The 19,516-nt window shown below is 46.5% G+C and overlaps 2 protein-coding genes across 3 annotated transcripts in view; one reads left to right on the top strand and one right to left on the bottom strand.

Annotated features, from left to right (window-relative positions):
* Positions 1–1,090: 1,090 nt before the first annotated feature.
* On the bottom strand, positions 1,091–5,783 carry TOMM34 (translocase of outer mitochondrial membrane 34). The gene is made up of 7 exons (XM_071446538.1): positions 5,651–5,783; positions 5,471–5,570; positions 5,180–5,332; positions 4,458–4,618; positions 4,047–4,191; positions 3,320–3,446; positions 1,091–2,158 (listed from the first exon to the last, which is right to left on the bottom strand). The coding sequence occupies exons 1-7, from the start codon at positions 5,772–5,774 to the stop codon at positions 2,060–2,062; spliced, it is 909 nt and encodes a 302-aa protein (XP_071302639.1). The 5' UTR covers positions 5,775–5,783; the 3' UTR covers positions 1,091–2,059.
* Positions 5,784–5,815: 32 nt separating this feature from the next.
* The window catches only part of STK4 (serine/threonine kinase 4), a 49,274-nt gene continuing 35,573 nt past the window's right edge, over positions 5,816–19,516 (top strand). The window contains exons 1-10 of one of the 2 annotated variants that reach the window (XM_071446536.1): positions 5,816–5,961; positions 8,665–8,745; positions 9,580–9,708; positions 12,173–12,287; positions 12,818–12,982; positions 13,376–13,543; positions 14,110–14,247; positions 14,920–15,048; positions 15,475–15,528; positions 17,326–17,515. In XM_071446536.1, coding sequence (XP_071302637.1) covers positions 5,930–5,961; positions 8,665–8,745; positions 9,580–9,708; positions 12,173–12,287; positions 12,818–12,982; positions 13,376–13,543; positions 14,110–14,247; positions 14,920–15,048; positions 15,475–15,528; positions 17,326–17,515 — 1,201 coding nt within the window. In that variant the 5' untranslated portion in view covers positions 5,816–5,929. The remainder of the gene's footprint in view (positions 5,962–8,664; positions 8,746–9,579; positions 9,709–12,172; positions 12,288–12,817; positions 12,983–13,375; positions 13,544–14,109; positions 14,248–14,919; positions 15,049–15,474; positions 15,529–17,325; positions 17,516–19,516) is intronic. The other variant, XM_071446537.1, reaches the window with a different exon arrangement.

Genomic DNA, 19,516 nt, shown 5'->3' with positions numbered 1-19,516 from the left:
GTCACAAAACCCCTCTGCTGCCCTGTGGCCAGCACTACCCTTGCCCACCTGGGCAGTGTCAGCACAGACAGCAGCACCTCAGCAGGAGCAGAGGCAGAAGTGCCCCTGAGCTTGCAGTGGTGTCTCACTGCTGTGCATGGCCTTTGTCCACCTGCTGCTGTTGCTGGGGAAATCTCTGGTGTCAGGCACAACCAAAACTGCTGTTTTGAGGGGAAGGAGATGGTGGCTGCTGCTGCTTGGGGGTGCTGCAATGAGCTGCTGTCGAACAGTGCAGGTGTCTGCCACTCAGGTACAGCAGGGCTGCCAAAAGGAGAGCTCTTAAGTGAAGCCAGTCCTACTTCTGGACTCCTGGACTCCCACTCCTAGTGCTTTTCTGCTTATCTGGGTACTGCTGTGTGCTTCCCCACCCTGGAATCCATCACACCTGCCCCAAGAGCCTGGGCAAGGGCTGGCTGTGGGATCAATGGAGCTGCTAAGCTTAGAAGCAGGAATGGAGTGAATGGAGCAATTTCTGCCCCTCAGGGAGGACTTGTTCCAAGCCCTGGCACATTTCAGCTGATGGAGTACAGCCCTGGGAACAACAAAAAGCTGTTTAATGTCAGGCTAAGGTAAGAGGTCTTTGTCTTCAATGGCATTAGAAGGATTGCTCTCTATTCAATTGCTCCCAAAATTCAATTCAGTGAGGCACCTGCCTGAAACACTGCTGGGAGAGGCAAGGTGGGAAACAAATATTTTTGAACCCTGACCAAGGGCTAGCTTCTTATTATCTTATTATTCTGTATTATGAGTTATTAATTATTCTGGATTATTCTGGATTATGAGCTGAGGCAGAAGGCAAGGCTGAGCAAGGGCTGGAAACCATGATGCAGTGCTGTGCTCTCCTTGGCACGCCTTTCCCAGCCCCAGTGTCCCTGGAGCTTTTGGCTCTCTGAACTCTAACTTGCAGGGCAACTATGAGCTGAGGTCACTGTCTGAAAGAGCAAAGCCCTGTACAGTGCCTGAAGTCCTCTGACAAACAGAGGGGACAGGATGAAATGGTTAAACAAGTGTTTCCCTTCCCCTATTCCATCCATCACAAAAACCACAGTCCTAGAGTGAAAATAAACATGGCTTTAATGAGAACAGGTTTTAACAGTTCACAAAGTAACTCCAACTATCTCTTTATCTACCATTTAAAATCAGTGCCATCAATATCAGATCAGGAGAAATTTAAACATGCATTGAAGTAGTAAGCCAGACCTCAGCTGGGGTGTTACTGTGTATTTTCCTCCCTGTAACACCCCATAGCAACTGCTCCAAAAGGCACAGAGGAGCTAAAGTGTTTTTGGGTTTTTTTTGGTTTTTTTTTACAAAAAACACAAGACAAAAAAAACATTGCAAAATTCCCAAGCACCCGGAATCTGAAAGAATAGTGCACAGTGTAACAAGGCAGGCCCAACTTGCTGCTGTTTTCTTAAATGTGCAGAATAATTAAAGAAAGCTGCTACTGTAAACATCTGCCCAGCCACACTAAGCAGCAGAACCCAGCTGAGGGCCAGCAGGCATCGGGGGGAGAGGGAACAAGCTTGGCCCTGTGCAGTAACTGTGCCCCTGCCACAAGAGGGGTATGTGGTGCTCTGGCAACTACAGCAGCTCTTGCAGCGACTTTCTCTCAGTAATAGCAGCACAAATGCAGCAAAACTGCCACCTGAATAAGGACTAAAACCCCTCTGCTTGTAGCTCTTCAGACAGGAACAGCCACTCCTGTGCATCTTAGCCAACATGTAAAGAGTCCCTGAGGCCAATAGTTAGAGGCAAGTTGACTTCAACCAGGAAAATGAACCTAAATGCCTCTTGGAGAGGGGCACTAAAGCTATGCATGATCACAGAGCCAGCTGAATAGAGCTTGATACAGATTATGTCTTAGCAATCACTGTGCTGGTACAGAACCTCTTAGATCTCAGCAGCACTGGAAGATTTCAACCCCAATCCTGCATTGACTGGTCCCTGTATCAACAGCAGAAGGGAGAAAGCTTTTCTCTGCAGTGGAAAAGAAAGCTTTCCTGGTTGCTTGGTTACCCTAGGCTCTGTTCAGTTCTTGGAGTAATCTCAGTGCAGCTGTGTTCTTTGGTTCAGTTTTCAACAAGCTCTTGATGTCAGCAATACTTGATTTGTAATCCTAGAAAGAGAATATTTTATATTTTTATTTAATTAATAATTTATTTCATATATATTTTATTTCATTAATATGAAATCCTAGAAAGTGAAGGGGTGTTGAATTTGCAGGCACCTCTGAGATGGGAAGAGATGAGAATCTTGACTCCATGTTTCAGAAGGCTGATGTATTATGATATATATTATATTAAAAGAAAATTATATATTAAAACTATACTAAAAGAATCTATGAAAGGATTTCATCAGAAGGCTAGCAAGGAAAAGAATGGAATGATGATAAAGTCTTGTGACTGACCAGGGAGTCTGAGACAGCTGGACTGTGATTGGCCATTAATTAAAAACAACCACATGAGCCCAATCACAGATGCACCTGTTGCATTCCACAGCAGCAGATAATCATTGTTTACATTTCATTTCTGAGGCCTCCCAGCTTCTCAGGAGAAAAATCCTATCGAAAGCATTTTTCATAAAATATGTCCATGACAGAAGGGGTAGTGCATTAAAAAAGTCTAAGGCAGAACTACTGCCCAGCAACAGAGGCAAAGACAGCACAGTCAAGCCTGTGCCTCCCTCTCTGTGACTGCTCAAGCACTGACATTGATGTAGCTATTCTAAAACATGTTCCAGCTAGGGCTGAAATGATAATTTCATCACTCAAGTGCATTCTGACTCCAACACCAATGCAATATGTACTCCAGTACTGACTCCAGCATTCCTCACGAGACAAAAAGATAAAGCTCAACCCTGGTCTCTGTGGTGACCAGGGACAGGATCTGTGGGCATGGCCTGAAGTTGTGTTGGGGAGCTTTGGGTTGTGTATTAGGAAAAGGTTCTTCAGCTCTCAGGCCCAGGGTATCATTGCTGGGGGTGGTGCAGTGCACGGTGAGGAGTTGGACTCAAAGGTCCCTACGGGCCCTTTCCAGCTCAGCACAGTCTGTGATTCTGTGAAAAGCAGTTGCCTTCAGCATCTCTAGAAATAGGACCTAATGCAGATAAACTTATGAGATTCAAACAGCAAAGTTGATGTCTGACTCTTGGTCCTTAAAGGTCTGATGGCAGAGGTTGTCTAGCACAGGAACAAGCCCTAAAGGGTATCTCTGGCTCTGATCATGCAGCAACAGCTATCTAGTCCTAGCCTGAAGCCCTGCAGAAACTCCTGACTTACCTTCAGTTCTTTAAGTGCTTGAGCACGCCTGTAGAGTGCCTTGACATTCTTAGGATCCAACTTCAGAGCTTCAGTGCAGTCCTGTGCTGCTTCCTTGTATTGCTTCAGGCTCAGGTAACAGAGAGCTCTGCAACACACACAGCTGCTCAGAGACCTTTGGCTGGAAGCAGCATCCAGAGCCACAACAGAGCAGCTGGCAGGGCAGCACAAAGCTGGCTCCAGAACCATCCTTGTGAGTTGTGTCATCTTACTCTGGAACTCAAGTTTGTTTCGTTTACAGGGAGGAAAAAAAGGAAATGGTTTTTCAAAGAAACAAAAAGGAAGATGTTTAGAGCAACCTGCCCTAAAGACAAAGTGCACTTGCATTTGGAGGATGCAGGTTTCTGCCTCTGCCAGTGCAGCACCTGCTCTGCCTGCTGCAGCTCCATACAAGTACTTTGAGTGTTTAAGAACAGCAATCTGCAGTTTGAGGTCTGTAGGACAGCAGAGACAAAGTAGTCAAGGGAGAAATGCCCTGGCAGCCCAGAGGGAAGGGTCTCCAAGGGGTTCTGTAGCACCTGATCAAAGAATGTTACACTACAGGGGGAGCTGCACTTGGGGTGAACCTGAGGGGGTGGTTTTGTTTTATTTATTAGATTGGGAGCAAATATTAAACAGTTCTGCCAGGAAGTGCCATGGTGGTTTTTATACAGGCCAAGAAACAGTTGGGCAAAGAGCTGAACAGTACCTGTTGGTGTAAGTTGCACATTCCTTGTTGAGCTTCAAACTCTCAGTGTACTTCTCAACTGCTTTTTTATGGTTTCCTTTCTTTACTAATTCATTTCCTTCTTCCTTAAGCACTCTAGCTCTCTCCACGCCAGCAGCAGTCTTGTCTGGAAATGGTGTGAAAGGATACAGAACTCTATAAAACCAACAAGAATCTCACAGCCTCACAGAAAACAAATATCCCCATACCAGAGACAAGACACAGAGACATCAAAGAAACCAGAATCAACAGAAAAGGCTGTGGCAGAACCAGGCCTGGATTTCTGCAGGCCTCAGCCCTGGCTGCAAACACACCAAGCAGGTGTGGCAGCTGTCTTGTTCATCACCCTTGGGACTCCAGGGCTCTCTGCCCAGCCCAAGGGCACATTCCCACCTCCTTCTCCCCGTGGTGCAGTTGCAGGAGGAGTGTTTGCCCCAGGGGCCTGGGCAGAAGGAACGTTCCACCTCGTCTGGGCAGAAACAGGCACTGTGGGGATTGGTGGCAGCTTCTGACGCCAGTTCACACCATCCTTCTCCAGCAGGGCTTTAGTCATCCTGGAAGAGACAGCTCCCAGTCACCCTGGCTGGGCCATGCAGTACCAGCCAGGTCACTTTTAACCTGGCTTGTGTATTAAGAACAGCATCTCTCTGTTTGCTAATTTCTTTACATGCATCTCAGCTAGGTTTATTCTACAGACAGGACATTTGCAAAAAGATTATCTTCACACCAGCAGGGCTAAAAATACAACTGGACATGGGCTGGGGCTGTGACTGCTCAGGTGAGCAAGAGATGCATTTCACTCCTTGGTCTGGCAAGCAGAGGGCATCAGAAAGAGAACAGGACTATAGCAGCCTGTAAACATAGGGAGTCTTAAAGGATAGAATATTGAACTTTAGTTCATTATTTCCTTTAAACCAGGCACTGAGCAGAGCAAACACAGTCCCACAGCACTCACTCCCAGACCTCGACCAGCACCCCGAAAGGCACCAGCAGGCAGAGGGAGCACAGCCAGGGACCCGTGTGCCTGGGACCCAGCTTGGTCCTGCCAGGGCAGTAGGAGTGAGCACGGCTGGAGCAGCAGCACCCAACTGCGGGCACCGGGCCCCGTTCCTTACCTGTTGACTCCATCGTGCGCCGCCTGCACGGAGCAGTCCACCTGCAGCGCCGTCTTGTAGTCCACATAGGCCAGCGAGTACCTCTCCAGAGCCTCGTACGCCGCTGCCCGCCGCAGGAGGGGCTTGATCCCGAACGGGACCAGCTCCAGGGCGCTGCGGAGGAGGGCAGAGCGCCGTGAGCCAGCGCGCCCCGGGGCTGCGCCGCGCTCCGCCCGCCCCGACCGCGCCGGGCTCAGCGGCTGAGCGCTCCCCGCGGCCCCGGCCGGTGTCCCCGGCCCCGCCGCCGCTCACCTGCTGCAGTCGGCCACGCAGAGGCTGCAGGCGCCGTCCTTGAGGTGGCAGGCGGCGCGGTTGGCCAGCAGCACGCTGCGCTCCTCGGCGCTGGCATCGCCTGCGCGGGGCACAGCCGCGATTCAGCCGCGATTCAGAGGGGTGTCCCCGTCCGCCCGCCCGCCCCGGGCCGTGCCCTACCTGCGGCTTCCAGCTGCGCCAGCGCCCGGGAGTAGAGCTCGGCGGCCGGGCCGTACTGCCCGCGGCGGAACTCCTCGTTGCCGGCCCGGCGCAGCGCACCGGGGGAGCCGGGGGACGCGGCCATCGCGCCGCCACAGCCGCCGCCGCGCCCGGGAAGCCGCGCCTCTGCCGCCGGAGCCGGGGCGGGCGCTCCCCACTGGCATCCGGCGGCGGGCGGAAGCGGCGGCGGAGCGGTGCCATGGAGCAGTGAGGGACGGAGCGGCTCGCCGACAGACCGCCATGGAGACGGTGCAGCTGCGGAACCCGCGCCGGTAAGCGCGGGCTGTGTCCCTGCCGGGAGCGGGGATGCTCCGGCCGTGTCACCCCCTTGCTGGCGGTGCGCGGCCGGGAGCGGAGCTGCGGGCGCGCCGAGCTCCGGCCCCCTCGGTTCTTTGGAGCCGCGGGGCCGTGGGCAGCAGCCCCTGGCACCGGGCAGCGCCTGCTGGGACAGCCCCGCACTCAGGTGCGGGAAAACGGCTGAAACCGGAACGCTGGGGAGAAGGCGCTGCCCGCGCTGCTGCGGGAGCTCCCGCCGGCTACCGCGGCTGTACGAGCTGTGCTGTGCCCGTGCCCGTGGGGTGACACTGCCCCGGTCACTTGTTCTCCCGTCGCGTCTCTCTTTGGGTGAGTTTTGTGCGGGTCTGCGCCCCCGGTGCCGTGTCCGGGCGCAGTGCCCAACCCTGGCACTGCCGCCTTCCCTCCGTGCCCGGGCACACCGAGCACACCGGACATACCGGGTACACCGCGCAAACTGGGCACACCGGGCACACTGCGCAAACCGGACACAGCGAGCACACCGGGTACAGCGGGCACACTGTGCACAGCGAGTATACCGAGCACACTGAGCACATCAGGTACACCGAGCACACCGGGTACACTGAGCACACCAAGTACACCGGACACACCGGGTATACCGAGCATACCGGGCACACGGGGTACACTGGGTACACCCGGGCACAGCAAGCACAGCGGACACACTGGGCACACCAGGCATACCGGGCACACCGAGCACCCCGGGCACACCGGGCACACCGATCCCGGACTCTCGGGGGTTTCGGGGCGACCCCCGCACGAAGCCGTGGGTCCGTATCTCGGGCTGCCAGGCCGGGCCGGGCTGCGGGGCAGAGCTGGGATGAAGTGTCAGTGTCAGAATCCTATCAGTGCCTCGCAGCTGGGGCCCGGGGACGCTTCGGCAGCGAACAAAGGAAGCTGCTGGCGCTGGTCCCCTGTGGCATTGGCCCCTTTGGTTAAACAGTGATGTGTATTCTGTTAAAAAACAAAACAAGCTTGGTTTTATTCTATAATTGCTTATGGGGCAGGTGATTAAGATTAGATCTGAATAACAACAGAGGTGAGATTGGGTTTGTGTTGCTGTTCCATCTGTGTGGTATAAACATCCAGGAGAAAGGCAGAGTGTGTCAGACAGCAGTGAGTGCACTCGATGGAGCAGGACAATGCAAAGTAATTGGGCTCCTGGTCTGTAGTAGAAATTAGGCTGTTTGCTGCAAGCACAGTAGTTGTCTGGTTATTGTGTTTGGGTATATGAAAAGTCTTTTCCTTTTTTTTTCCTTTTATGCTAGTAGAATTTAGGCCTCAACTTAAACAAGAAGGGTCTGCCTCTTGTGTCACCACATTTTGGGCTCCTTGGAAATGGTGGCTTATGTGTTTTCTGGTGCATGTGTTACTTGCTTTTCCCCTTTTCCCACAGCTTCTTCCCTCTCCATTTTCACAGGGACAAGTAAATTCTGTTTAATGCTTATCTGAGCAGGGAAGCTAGCAGCTACTTTCAGTATTTCACCACTTCCTGAGTCTGCTTCTATATAATGTTTCCTCTGCTTCAGGAAGCCATTGTATGTGCTCCATGCGTGAGCTGTTCCTCCCGTGTGGCTTTTGTACATAAACATAATAGCCAGGGGTCAATGAATGGTTTTTCATTCTATTTCTGAAGAAATTGGGTTAAAAAGTTATATATTTAGTATAAAAATTAGTGTTCCTGTGACTGGAGTCCTGATCTCTAGCAGCAGCTCTAAGAGCTTTCAGGAGCAACTCGCAGTTGCTGGCAACCACATGTTTTACTTTAAACACCAGCCAGTGCTAAAAACTCTGACTCTTTTAGGTTTCTGTGTTTAAAAAACTCGAACGAGCTGATTTAGGGAGTTTGGAGGGGGTTTTGTTGGCTGGTTTTTGGTTTTGTTTATTGTTGTTTCAGTTTTTTTTTTAGTTCATGTGAAAATGAAAGAGCACTTGTTTGTGGGCTGTTGGATACTCTTACCACTGACAATAAAATACTGTTTTCAGACCTTTTTGTTATGTAGTCCTTAGCTGTTTCAGGAGGTTTGGTGAACAGCTCTCCAGTGTAGACTCAAACAAATATGATTGAGCTTCTTGTTGCTTTGTGTACAGGATCTCCCTAAAAGCTGTACTGGGGGAAAGGGTGGCCACGTGAAGAATCACAGCACATGGCAGGTTTTTATTCCTAGAAATTATTTCAACTGACTCTTATTAGCAATACTTTAAGAGGGATGGCATCAAGATCCTGAGAGTCAGATACAGTTTCCTTTTTCCTGGTAGATTTTTCCTAGTATATGTCCAGGCCCATGAAGTTCCCTTTTTTTGGTAGGTATCCTTCCATTCCAGATATTGAAATTCAGCAGATATGTTCAATGGCTTCAAGACTGTGCCATGCTGAGATGTGACCACCAGCATATAGATCCTGAAACTGATTTCTGCCTAGAGGACCTGTAGATTTATATGCCTGCTCACATTCTATTCTTTGTAATTCCCAGTCCTTTTTTGCTATTGGATGCTAATAATAATGGGTCTCCTCATCAGGTGAAATAAACTTACTTCATAATCAATTTACTTCATGCCAACCTTTTTGTATGTTTAAGTGGTGCTATTTATTCTTCTCTTTCAGCAGAGCCCAAACTGCCATAAAATCAAATGTAATAATTTCTTTCTTCTTACCCATACAGGCAGCTGAAGAAGTTAGATGAAGACAGTTTAACCAAACAACCTGAAGAAGTATTTGATGTCCTGGAGAAGCTTGGAGAAGGGTATGTGTTGTGTTCCAGTGGGCCAAGTGTACATTTCTCTAGGGAAACACATCTGTGTAACAGAGATGTGTTCAGTGGACTCTGATGTTTCACTTTTGTCATGGTCCTCTTTCTGAAAGGTAGCTACTGACATAGTTACATTGCTTGGTTAATAACAGAATAAAGAATTTGATTCCCAGGAGCTTAATTCAAATAGCAGGTTATGGGTCAGCAGTAGGGAGTTTCAAAGTTTGTCCAAAATCCCAGCCTGGAGTTGGTAGAGCCCTGTGGGAACTCGAGAGATTTTGTAGTTCATCCCTGGTACCTCTTGAGGAAGATCTGCCTGGTGGGAGTGAACTTGTGATGCTGTGCCCTTTGGTGAGGCAGAGCAGCATGGGAACACTCCTGCAGTGACATGTTCACTGCCTTGAGCAGTTTGAAAAGACTGAGGTGTAAATCTGCCTGGCTGCTGTAAGTAAAGAAGCTGGAAATAGGAGTGATAATATCTGTCAGGAACAAACCTCTGTGACCAGAGCTGTAGTTCTTCCTGATGCTCAGCTTTACTCTATGCTGGAAAAAGAGACTTTTTAGATGTTGAATTTGTGTGAAAGGCCATTCCAAAGCTATGGTCAGTGTAATGATGGTGTGCTCTTTCCTCACTGTCTAAGTTTTCTGACTTATTTGTATTACAATGTTTAAAAGCTAGTGCGCTGATTATTTACATTAAAATACAAAATATTTTAAATAAAAAGATAGTTAATATTTTCCTGGTGGTTACAAAAAGCAAAGCCATAAACATGTGCATTTTTTAAAACATTACTACATTTAGTATTTGTTCAATGTTTTGTTTTCCAGTTCTTATGGCAGTGTGTTCAAAGCCATCCATAAAGAAACGGGTCAAGTCGTTGCAATTAAACAAGTTCCTGTGGAATCTGACCTGCAAGAAATCATCAAGGAAATATCCATAATGCAACAATGTGACAGGTAAGTGTGTGCTGCAAAACCCTTTATTGGCATGCAAGGAAAAGCATCACCCATGACCTGGCATTTAATCAAATAAGAGCCCTGATCTTGTGTAGGAGCAATGGGGGTAGGACGGTGGGGACGGACAGAGATGAGAGATCTCTGCAGCCAGGTCTGGAACTTGGGGTTCATTGCAAAGGGCCCTGCTGGGAGCTGCCAGCCACAGCTCAGAGCAGGACTGAGAGAAGAGAGGGGTAGGGAGGATGAGAGGGTGAGAGAGTAAGGGAGTAAAAAGGGTAAGAGAGCGAAGTTCCCGTTACAATACAATAAATCTTCTTCTGTGTTGAATATTCTAATTCTCAGTAACCAATCTAGTACAATATACAAATCTTATAGGATTTACACACAGCCTATAAGAATCACTACATTACCATCCTGTGTTACATTTTAAACCCTAAAAACTCCTCTTTGGGCTCCTTCTGCTAAGCTAGTAGGGTCTGCTCTGACCCTTGGATCTGTCTGCAAGCAGAGGGTGTTGTTTCACCAAAAGGGGATTACCTTCAGCCAGCCACAGCATTGTTTTCCAGTTGTTCAGTAACTGAGGGATCTCAAAGCTTGCTTTCATTTCAATCTCGCTTATAGTTTCTGTATTCTCAAAATTTTTTGCCAGACAATCATATTGATAAGGCTTTCCTGTTTCATCCTCCCCAACAATCTTGCCTTAAATGTTTTTTGAAAGGCTGGACTTGTACAATCAAGTTACATGGTATCAACTGAGCCACCTTAGCTGGCCATTTGGGTAGTGCAAAGGTAAGAGCAGAGGTGTAGCTTGCAGCAGGAGAGGGCACTCAGCTGAGAGGAGTAGCCCTGCACTGGCTGCAGCTGAGAGCCAGCCCTGTGAGCAGTCACTGCCTCCTGCCTGGGCACCGTCACTTCTTGGACAGTGGGACCTTGACTGTGTGCTGGACAGCAGCTGCCCTGCCCACAGGGGTGGTGGTGCCTTCCCAGCAAGACATAGAAAACTGTCAGAGGGAGGTTTTTTGTTTCTTTTTTAAAGGGCGCGTGGATGAGAGCTGCTAATGCATGACTGCTCTTGCGTGTGCACAGCTCCGTGCTGTCACCTGCTCATGGCAGGACTGTCCTTCCTGCTCCCCTCCTGCCTCTGCAGGCTCTGCTGCAGTGCAAGCTCTCTGCTGATCTGAGCATCCCCTGAATAACCTGCTGGCAGCTCTGTGATGGTTGTTGTTCCCCTTTGTGCACGTTTTTATAGGAAGAGGTGCTGCAGTGACTTAGCCAGTGAAGAGCTTGTGGGTAGGGAAGACCCTCTCAAAGTCCAAGGCTGAAGGTTTTAAATACACTCATTTCTTCTGGTGTTATGAATCTGGCCTTAGGAAACACTACTTTGAAGGAGACTTCCTGTGTGGAAAGCCATTTAAAATAAATTACATGAACAGTATAAAACTGTGGTCCCAGTCACTTACTCTATTGCGTTCCACTCTCACTGTAGTTACATGAAGATGACTTAGGGGCAGGCAGCAGAGTGTATCTTGAAAAGAAATTGTTCCTGAAAAATCTTACTGTGTAACTTGAAATGCATTACTACTTCCTCTTAAATTAAATATTAGTATTGTAAGGCCTAAAGTGAGACCTTAGAGTTGTGAGCAGCAGAGGGAGTGAATCACTGGAGCATCACATTTTCTGTGCAAGCATTAAGAGACACTGTGCAGTGTGACTGACCTGCTAGTTTTAAAGCTTTTTCAGTAGAAAATGTTCAGCAGAAAATAAATTAAACACGTTTTTGTCCTTAGCTCCATTCCCATCATATCAGGGACAGTCTTTCTGTTAGCTTCTGCTTTACTTTTTCCAGAGGACACATGATTTTTCTGAGCAGTATACTTTACTAGGTTTTTTGCTTTTTGGGCAGACAGATAGCTGACTGAGACAGTCTTAGGTTGTGCTGAGATCCTAAAATATATCCTGGACTAAATCAAAGAGACAAGTAGGTTCACGTGGTAGTGGGGGAACATTTTTCTTAATGAGCATGACAGTTATTTTCCAGCACATTGTGGGCTTTATTTATTGTTTCTATTTGTTCGTAAATGTTCTGCAGCACCTTTTCCAGGGGCTGCTGTGGCCTGTTTCCCATTCCCTGTCCTGCCCCAGCCCTGACCCTGCTGTAACCTGGTTCAGGGAGCTGAACCAGACTGAAGGCTAATCACCCCTTGTTTCCGTGGGATTTGTTGGACAGTTTAGCTCCCTGGAGTGACTTACTGGCAGGTCATATGAGCCCTGCTGTGGGAACAGGCTTGGCAGGACTGGGGAGCCCTGTGCAGAATTCAGGATGTTCTGGAATACTTCTGCTCTGGGTTGGCATTTCAGCATTGAGTTTCTGAAACATACTTAGGGTCTCTGCAGTGTATTGTGCTTATTCAGTGATGCTGGTTCCTGGTGTTTGACCCTTTGTTTTATCCTTCTTCTTTCCTAGTCCTCATGTGGTGAAATACTACGGCAGCTATTTTAAGAACACAGACCTGTGGATAGTCATGGAATACTGTGGTGCTGGATCTGTGTCTGACATTATTCGGTTACGAAATAAAACTGTACGTGTGTCCTTTCTCCTTTGAGTGCAGGGGTGGGACTATGGCTGTCCAGCAGCTCAAGGAAGCTGAGTAGTTGGGGCATAATTCTCAGAGTTCAGTGCCTGACACAACCATTGGTCATAGTTTGAGATGCAGGTCCTTTGTTACTCTGAAAATGAGAAAACTGATTCCATTGAGTTTTGGTTTTTTGGACAATTTAATTGGTATGTTGGTTTTCTTGAAAACCCAGATTGATTCCAAGTAAGACCCTACTTTGCCTTACTTAGGTTATTTCAGGATAAGAATTACTAGCTGAGAAAGGGTTATGGCATATGAAATGTGGCAATGTTTTTATTTATTTGTGTATGCTGGTTGTGATCTAGTTCTGCTCCATAACGCTGTAAGTCACTAACTGATTCCCCATTGGTATGGCAACCTTTAGTGAAGGCAATTACGTGGCAATTAGTGAATCTCAGTAAAATACAGATCAAAGCACAGTAGTGCTGTGTCTCATCCACTGGTATGTTGGCAGTAACTCTTCCCTTCTTCAGCTCACAGAGGAGGAAATTGCTACAATAGTGCAATCAACTCTGAAAGGACTTGAGTACCTGCATTTTATGAGGAAAATACACAGGGACATCAAAGCTGGAAATATATTGCTAAATACAGAGGGACATGCTAAACTTGCTGATTTTGGAGTGGCAGGACAACTTACAGTAAGTAAAACCAGGGTGGCTGTGTGCATTTCAATTTATCTTTTTAACCTCTGTGTGTGATGGGAATGTGGAGCTGGACAAATTGTTCATAGCTGGTTTTTAGCACTTTGCACCATGAGATGCTAAACCAGCAGCAAATCAGAGCAGATCTTCCTCTGTGGAAGCTGTTACAACTAACTAATGGTTTCCAATAGCATTTGCTGCTTTTTTTAGTATACTTATAAGTTCTGTGAGCACATTTTAATTGATCTTTGCAGACTTCTGTATTCTAGTCTTGCTGAGTCTAATAATCTGCAAGATAATTAGGGTGATAATTAATGATGATTAATCATTAATGACTGTTTGTGGCTAATACAGTTGCTGTTGTCTGGATCTTTATCCTTTTCTCCTCAGGACACCATGGCAAAGCGGAACACAGTCATAGGGACCCCATTTTGGATGGCTCCAGAGGTGATTCAGGAAATTGGGTATAATTGTGTGGCAGACATCTGGTCCCTGGGAATCACTGCAATAGAAATGGCTGAAGGAAAGCCACCATATGCAGATATTCATCCCATGAGGGTAAGGACTGTGGCCTTAAATGTATTGCTGTATGGAAAAGGTTTGATATCCCAGCTGGCTGAATCATATATCAGCATGCAATCTTGTTTTTAATGTATAGAACTAGTTGTTTTCTGTCAGTTCTTTGTACTGTTGATTAAATTAAAAACAGGTCTTTGTCAAGAAGAATCTGCATGGGAATAAAATAATCACAATTCTCTTATGTTAAGACATAGCTGGTGCTCTGTGTTGGACGTGAAGGATATTTTCAGCTGGCTTATGCAAAGTGGATTTTAAATTTTTTTTTTTAATGCAAGCAGAAATTTTAGGGACTGAAAAATGTCAGATTCACACTTTTGGGGCACATAATGGCTCAGCCAGGTGTGAGCACCTAGGGAGAAAAGTCTGTTTTCCTGCTACTTGATCCCTGTGAGCAGATTTGTGTGTAATATTGGCACAAACTCCTCAGAGGCAGCACCTTGAAAAGTAGACTGTTCTTTAGTACCAGCATGTGTTTGGGTGTATTTATGTTGAATTGCTGGTTTTAAGCTTTGTTGTGGAAATCTGAAATGCTCTTCTGCTTTCAGGCAATTTTCATGATTCCTACCAATCCTCCTCCAACATTCCGGAAGCCGGAGCTGTGGTCGGACAATTTTACAGACTTTGTGAAGCAGTGTCTTGTGAAGAGCCCGGAGCAGAGAGCCACTGCAACACAGCTGCTGCAGGTCTGCTTTTCTTAGGAGAGCATGAATTCTGGGGGAGGCTTGCCCAGGGTAGGCTGTGCTGTGTGGCTCTTGAGATGTTGGTTTCGTTTCTTGCTGCTCCTGCTCACTGCAGATTTTACTTTTTAGTAACTCGTTGTAAAAATTTCACACGACTTCAACTTCTCAGTTCTTCTCCAAGAACCAGTCTGACTTCAACTTCCTTTGTCTTCTCTGGGGTGTTTTTGTTGTTTTGGCTTTCAGAGTTTGTTGCTGGTTTGCTGGTTTTGTTTTGTTTGGATTTGTTGTTTTACTTTCAAATTCCCACCAGCACTGCCAAGAAAGTGTCTCTTAAAACACAAAACAGGGCAGGCTAAGTCTAAGTGGTTGCTCAGAATGTTCCAGGCATGGTAATGGTCTGTGTAATTGGTTCTTGACAGCTAAGCTAAGGAAAGAAGTCTAGAGCTGTGGGTGGTGAATGAGCCCAAGGTCTCACATCAGTTGTGCCCTTGGAGCTTGATCTTGTTTGGGGGGTGGAAGGTCTCCCTCCTGTGCCAAACAGAAGGACTGGGTAATTATTTTAGCAATGTTTCGAGTTAAACCTTAATTTGATTTGAAGTAGGCCATAGTAACAGTGTTTTACTGTTCTGTCCTGCTTTGGATGCAGTGCTTATTTGTTTTTAAAATGTTTCTCAGCATCCATTTGTTAAAAGTGCCAAAGGAGTATCAATTCTGAGAGACCTGATTAATGAAGCAATGGACATCAAGCTGAAACGCCAAGAGGCACAGCAGCGTGAACTGGATCAGGAGGATGAAGAAAATTCAGTGAGTATTCAATAGCAGCAGTGTGCAAAGTCCAAACTCTCGCTCCTTTCAGAAGGCTTAACTGCTTCGGGTTTTGTTTTTGCAACATTTTGTCCAATTGCCAGTGGATTTGACTTAGTTCTGGAGTTTTCTACCTTATGACTGTGTAACCTGATGGTTGGTGCCTGCTCAAGCTGTATTTGAGTGGGACAGGCAGCATGAGTGGGGTACTGTTCACCTTATAGTGTAGCTTGAGGCTGGGCTACAGAGTGCTGTATGCAGAAGACTTGATTCATTTTCCCAGTTGGATTATATTATTTATGCAGTAGTGAGAATGTTTTCATTGTAGATTCAGGTCTTAGACTGCTCTCCTTGTACAGAATAATAATATCATTTCTGATGCACTGTGATATAAGTCTGTTGTGTTGTTTTACTGTTGTGCTTTAGAACATCCCTTATAGAAACTTTCTTCTACACAAGAGCAACCGACAGAAGCCTGAGGTGAGGGCATGGGAAGTGTTCAGGGCTTGCTGTGAATTTCAGTTTGGCTCTGTTTCAGTGGTTACAGCATGTGGATTTGGGAAGCATGTTGAAAGCTGGTTTTTGAGCCTCTGCCTGCTTCAGCCTGAGTAAATGAAATGGGCAGCACAAGGCATTGTATGCCAGCCCTGCCCAGGGGTGACACTTGAGCAGCATGGTCCCTGGTGTCTGTGCTGAACACATTGTGCATCTGGTTTTGCACTCTAGGACTGGATATTTATTCAGTGTGGAAGTAACTTTATTGGTCACATTGCCATGATGTCAATTCTACGAGTACTGTCCCTACCCTGAGTTTTGTCTTTGCCATCCTTTCTTCATTTCTGACTGATCTGGGGTCACAGTGCTGACAGGTGGTGTCTGTGTGGTGGAGTTAAGTCCTCTCTGTTGGTGTGTGTGTTTTCCTGAAGCTTCTCTACTCCATGTCTGCTAGCAGAAAAGCTTCCCAAACACTTCCCAAGTGATGTGAAAACTTCTGATGCAGTCCTTTGTTAAATGATGTGTAGCTAACAAATTTATTACTTCCTCTCACCCACTCAACTCCACACAAAATTAATTCTCCTCTATTAGCATCTGTGTAGTTTTCTCCTCTCTTGCTATCGGTTTTGAGGTTGGAAAGTAAATTTTATAGACACTCTTGACAGAACAGGTAAAATGCTGGGAACATCAGAACATGGAGAGGTGACTTCTCTCTTTCCATGATATTGAGATGGAATATTAGATTTTTATGTGCAACACCTGTGTGTTTTCCTTCTACCACTAACACAGATCAGTAAGGCAATGGTCACATAAAGAATGTGAACTTCATTCTGAGAACAAAACACGAGCATCTCAGCTAAGGTGAGATGCCTAGAAACTCTACTGTAAACCTGGAAAGGGACTTCTGTTCCTGCAGTTGGATAGCTGGTCCACAATTTCAAGAAACCAACTGGATTGTGGAAATCTTGACCCTGTTCTTCATGAAGTCCTAGTCACAATACACACTTAGTGAGGCACACACCACCTGCTGAAACTGCCACCTTTGGCTAACATAACTCTGCCAGGAAGTTGTTCTTCTCCCAAGCCAGAATTGCTTTGAAGAGGTTGTGTTTTCCTACAGAATCAGTCTCCTAAGCCTTGGCAGCAGCAATTCCAACTTTTGTTATTAGTCCCTTTAAGCAAATGGAAAGATAAAAAGTAATTTTCACTGAAAAAAGTTATGCAACTTTGATCATTTGTTTGAATATTTTTTAAAGATTTGCAAATGTAATTAATTTTTTTTTTCAGTGCCCCTGAAGTTTATAATGAGTTGAACTCCCTAAATGTTAGAAATGGAAAAAAACAAGATGAGGGGCTTTTCTTTCCATGTGTCACATACTCTCCAGACTTAGACCTGGTGACTCCTCAGTGAGCTGTACCAGTGGAGAACAGTGGGTTAGGGTCAGCTCTCAGAACTGCCTGCATGAATAGAAACACTGGTGACTGATTGAGTGCTCTAATCTACTCTTACAGACACTTCACCAGCTCAGAAATGAGATACAACTTGCACTGAGAAGTTTCTGCTGATTATTTATCTGTTCTCTTACTTATCATGCTGGCAGAAAAGCATTCATTAGTTTTCATTACCTGTTTGGAGATGACAGGGAGAGAACAAAGTGCATAAACCAAACGTTGCTTCTGTGTGTGTCTGTAAAAAAACCCTCTGAATTAGTGTGACTTAAACACAGCCATTCTTCATGGCACTTCATCAGTAAAATCTGTGTTTGTGGCATGTTTGAACAGGAGGAGGATGAGACAGATTCGGGCACCATGGTGAGGGCAAGTGGAGATGAAACTGGCACAATCAGAGCTGTGAACACCATGAGTGATGGAGCCAACACCATGATAGAACACGATGGCACCCTGGAGTCCCAGCTGGGCACAATGGTCATCAACACTGAGGAGGAGGAGGAGGAGGAGGGCACCATGAAAAGTAAGGAAACATCTCTGACTTCTAGAATATTGCTTAAAGCTTCATGTGGGCTATGATATGTATTCCCAACCTGCTTTGATATTTTTGGTTGATTATTGTGTCTTTCGGATGTAGGGAGCCAGAACTCTTAGGTCAGTGCCCTCTGAGAAACCTTCCTAGGCCCAAGTTTCAAGCCATGGTATAGCTGAAGTGCAATTTCCACATTTTCCACAAGCTTTTGTGTTAATCAAATGAGATCTGATTCTTGGTAGTAATCTGGGGGTTTTTTTTTTTGTCAGTTCTATTTTGCTGGTCTTGTATTTTTCACAGAATGTAGAGGGGACTCTAACAAGGGGTTAATCACAAGGTGTTTGTTGCTTTAGATGATGATCTGGCTGTAACCTGGCTCTGAAAGCAGAAAGTCTGTTTTAGGAGTGGTGCATTCAATGAAGAGACAGATTTATGAAATGACAAATATATTGAAGGCTTCATCACATCAGGACATGCAGTGGGAGGGGTTGGCATCTCTCTGGAGTGCTGCTCTTCTTTTGTGTTACTGCAGTCACTGAGGACAGCCCAGTGAGCTGTGTTGCTGTTTTAGACATTTGAGTTGAAATCCATGCTGCCCTAAAACAGGAGAGCTTACTAAAGCCACAAGCCTTGTCAGAGGTTGTAAGATGTAAAATTGTGACTGATAGTCTTACAGCTTGAGCTGGAAAAAGGTTGAAAATATTTCTTTGATTAAAGAAATGGCAGGAAGTAGAAAAGTATGACTACAAGAAAAGGAATTTTTCTGAATTGTGGATTCTCACAGAAATCCATTCCACTGGTTTGTTAACCTCCCAGTCCTGAGGCAGAGGCAGTCAGGGATGACTCGATGGCCAGCCTGGATGTTTGTTTGCTCAAGGACTGGAGAAAGTGCTGACTGAGGGCTTAGCAACACTCAAGTGTGATCACCACATGCAAGGCTTGTTCTTTTGGCTCTGGCACTGCTTCCAAAGGCTTCCTTGGCCATCTGGTATTGAGCCTTTAGCTGTTCTTCACAGGAGTTTGGAAGAATCCTTTCCTCAGGAATATCTGTGCTGAAAGCTTCTTCCCTGTCAGGGCCCTTTGAAGCTTGTGAAACAATGTTGGGTTTGAGAGGGACATTTCAGCAGAATCCCTTTAAAGATTTTTCCAAACTTTGATAAACATGATTCATCACATTAAAACCCAGAGGTGTCAGTCCATGTAGCAGCTTGGGGCAGCAAAGACAATGGTGTGGTGGAACAATGTTGGTCTAGCAAGGAGATGGATGCAGCAAAAATGGCATCCAAAGAAAGGGACATTTCAATGGTATTCAATAAACCTGGGGAAGCTGCAGTTTCTTTACTAACAGCCAGCACTGATAGTTTCTCATCCTCAGTGTGTATTATTGTTCCATTTCATGGCTCACAGTATCAGAGGTTTTGCTGTCTGGTGCTCCTGCACTGTGGCAGTAAAGCACCTCTTGAATTTATCGTCCACGTTTGACATGTGCTTATCTTCTCACTATCTTTTTAAGGCTGCAGTGCTTGTATCTCAAAAGCACCTGGTGCTGCGTGTGAAGTGGTGTTCAGAGGCTTGAGGAGATGCCTTTGAGAGTCTCTCTTTAGCAAGGACACGCTCAGGTTTTGAGCAGAGGGAGTTTCAGGGATGCAGCGATGCCTTTAGCACAGGGCAGGCTCTCCCCTCCAGAGGGAGCTCCACACCAGGCTCTGACACCACCAGAGCTCCGTGACTGCAAAGTGCAGGTTTACTTTAAACCCTCCTGAGACTTCAGGCTCCTTAAGAGCTCCCTGCTCCTCAGCTGCTGCTGTGCAAGGTGTCCAGAGCCAGGTGTGTGGCAGCAGCCCTGGAGGTGGTGGCTGGCACTGGGACCACTTCCATGCCATGGGCTTCACACAGTGATGCCTGCTCAGTCCATTTATTCTGCATTTTGCCTGTTTGTAGCTCCATTCCAGCAAATCTGATGTTAATGATAATGATAACCTTATCTTAACA

Source organism: Agelaius tricolor, unplaced genomic scaffold (genome assembly GCF_023055355.1).
Source record: "Agelaius tricolor isolate 1412-34295 unplaced genomic scaffold, bAgeTri1.0.p SCAF_23, whole genome shotgun sequence".
Taxonomy (NCBI): domain Eukaryota; kingdom Metazoa; phylum Chordata; class Aves; order Passeriformes; family Icteridae; genus Agelaius; species Agelaius tricolor.
This window is presented reverse-complemented; position numbering and strand designations above follow the sequence as displayed.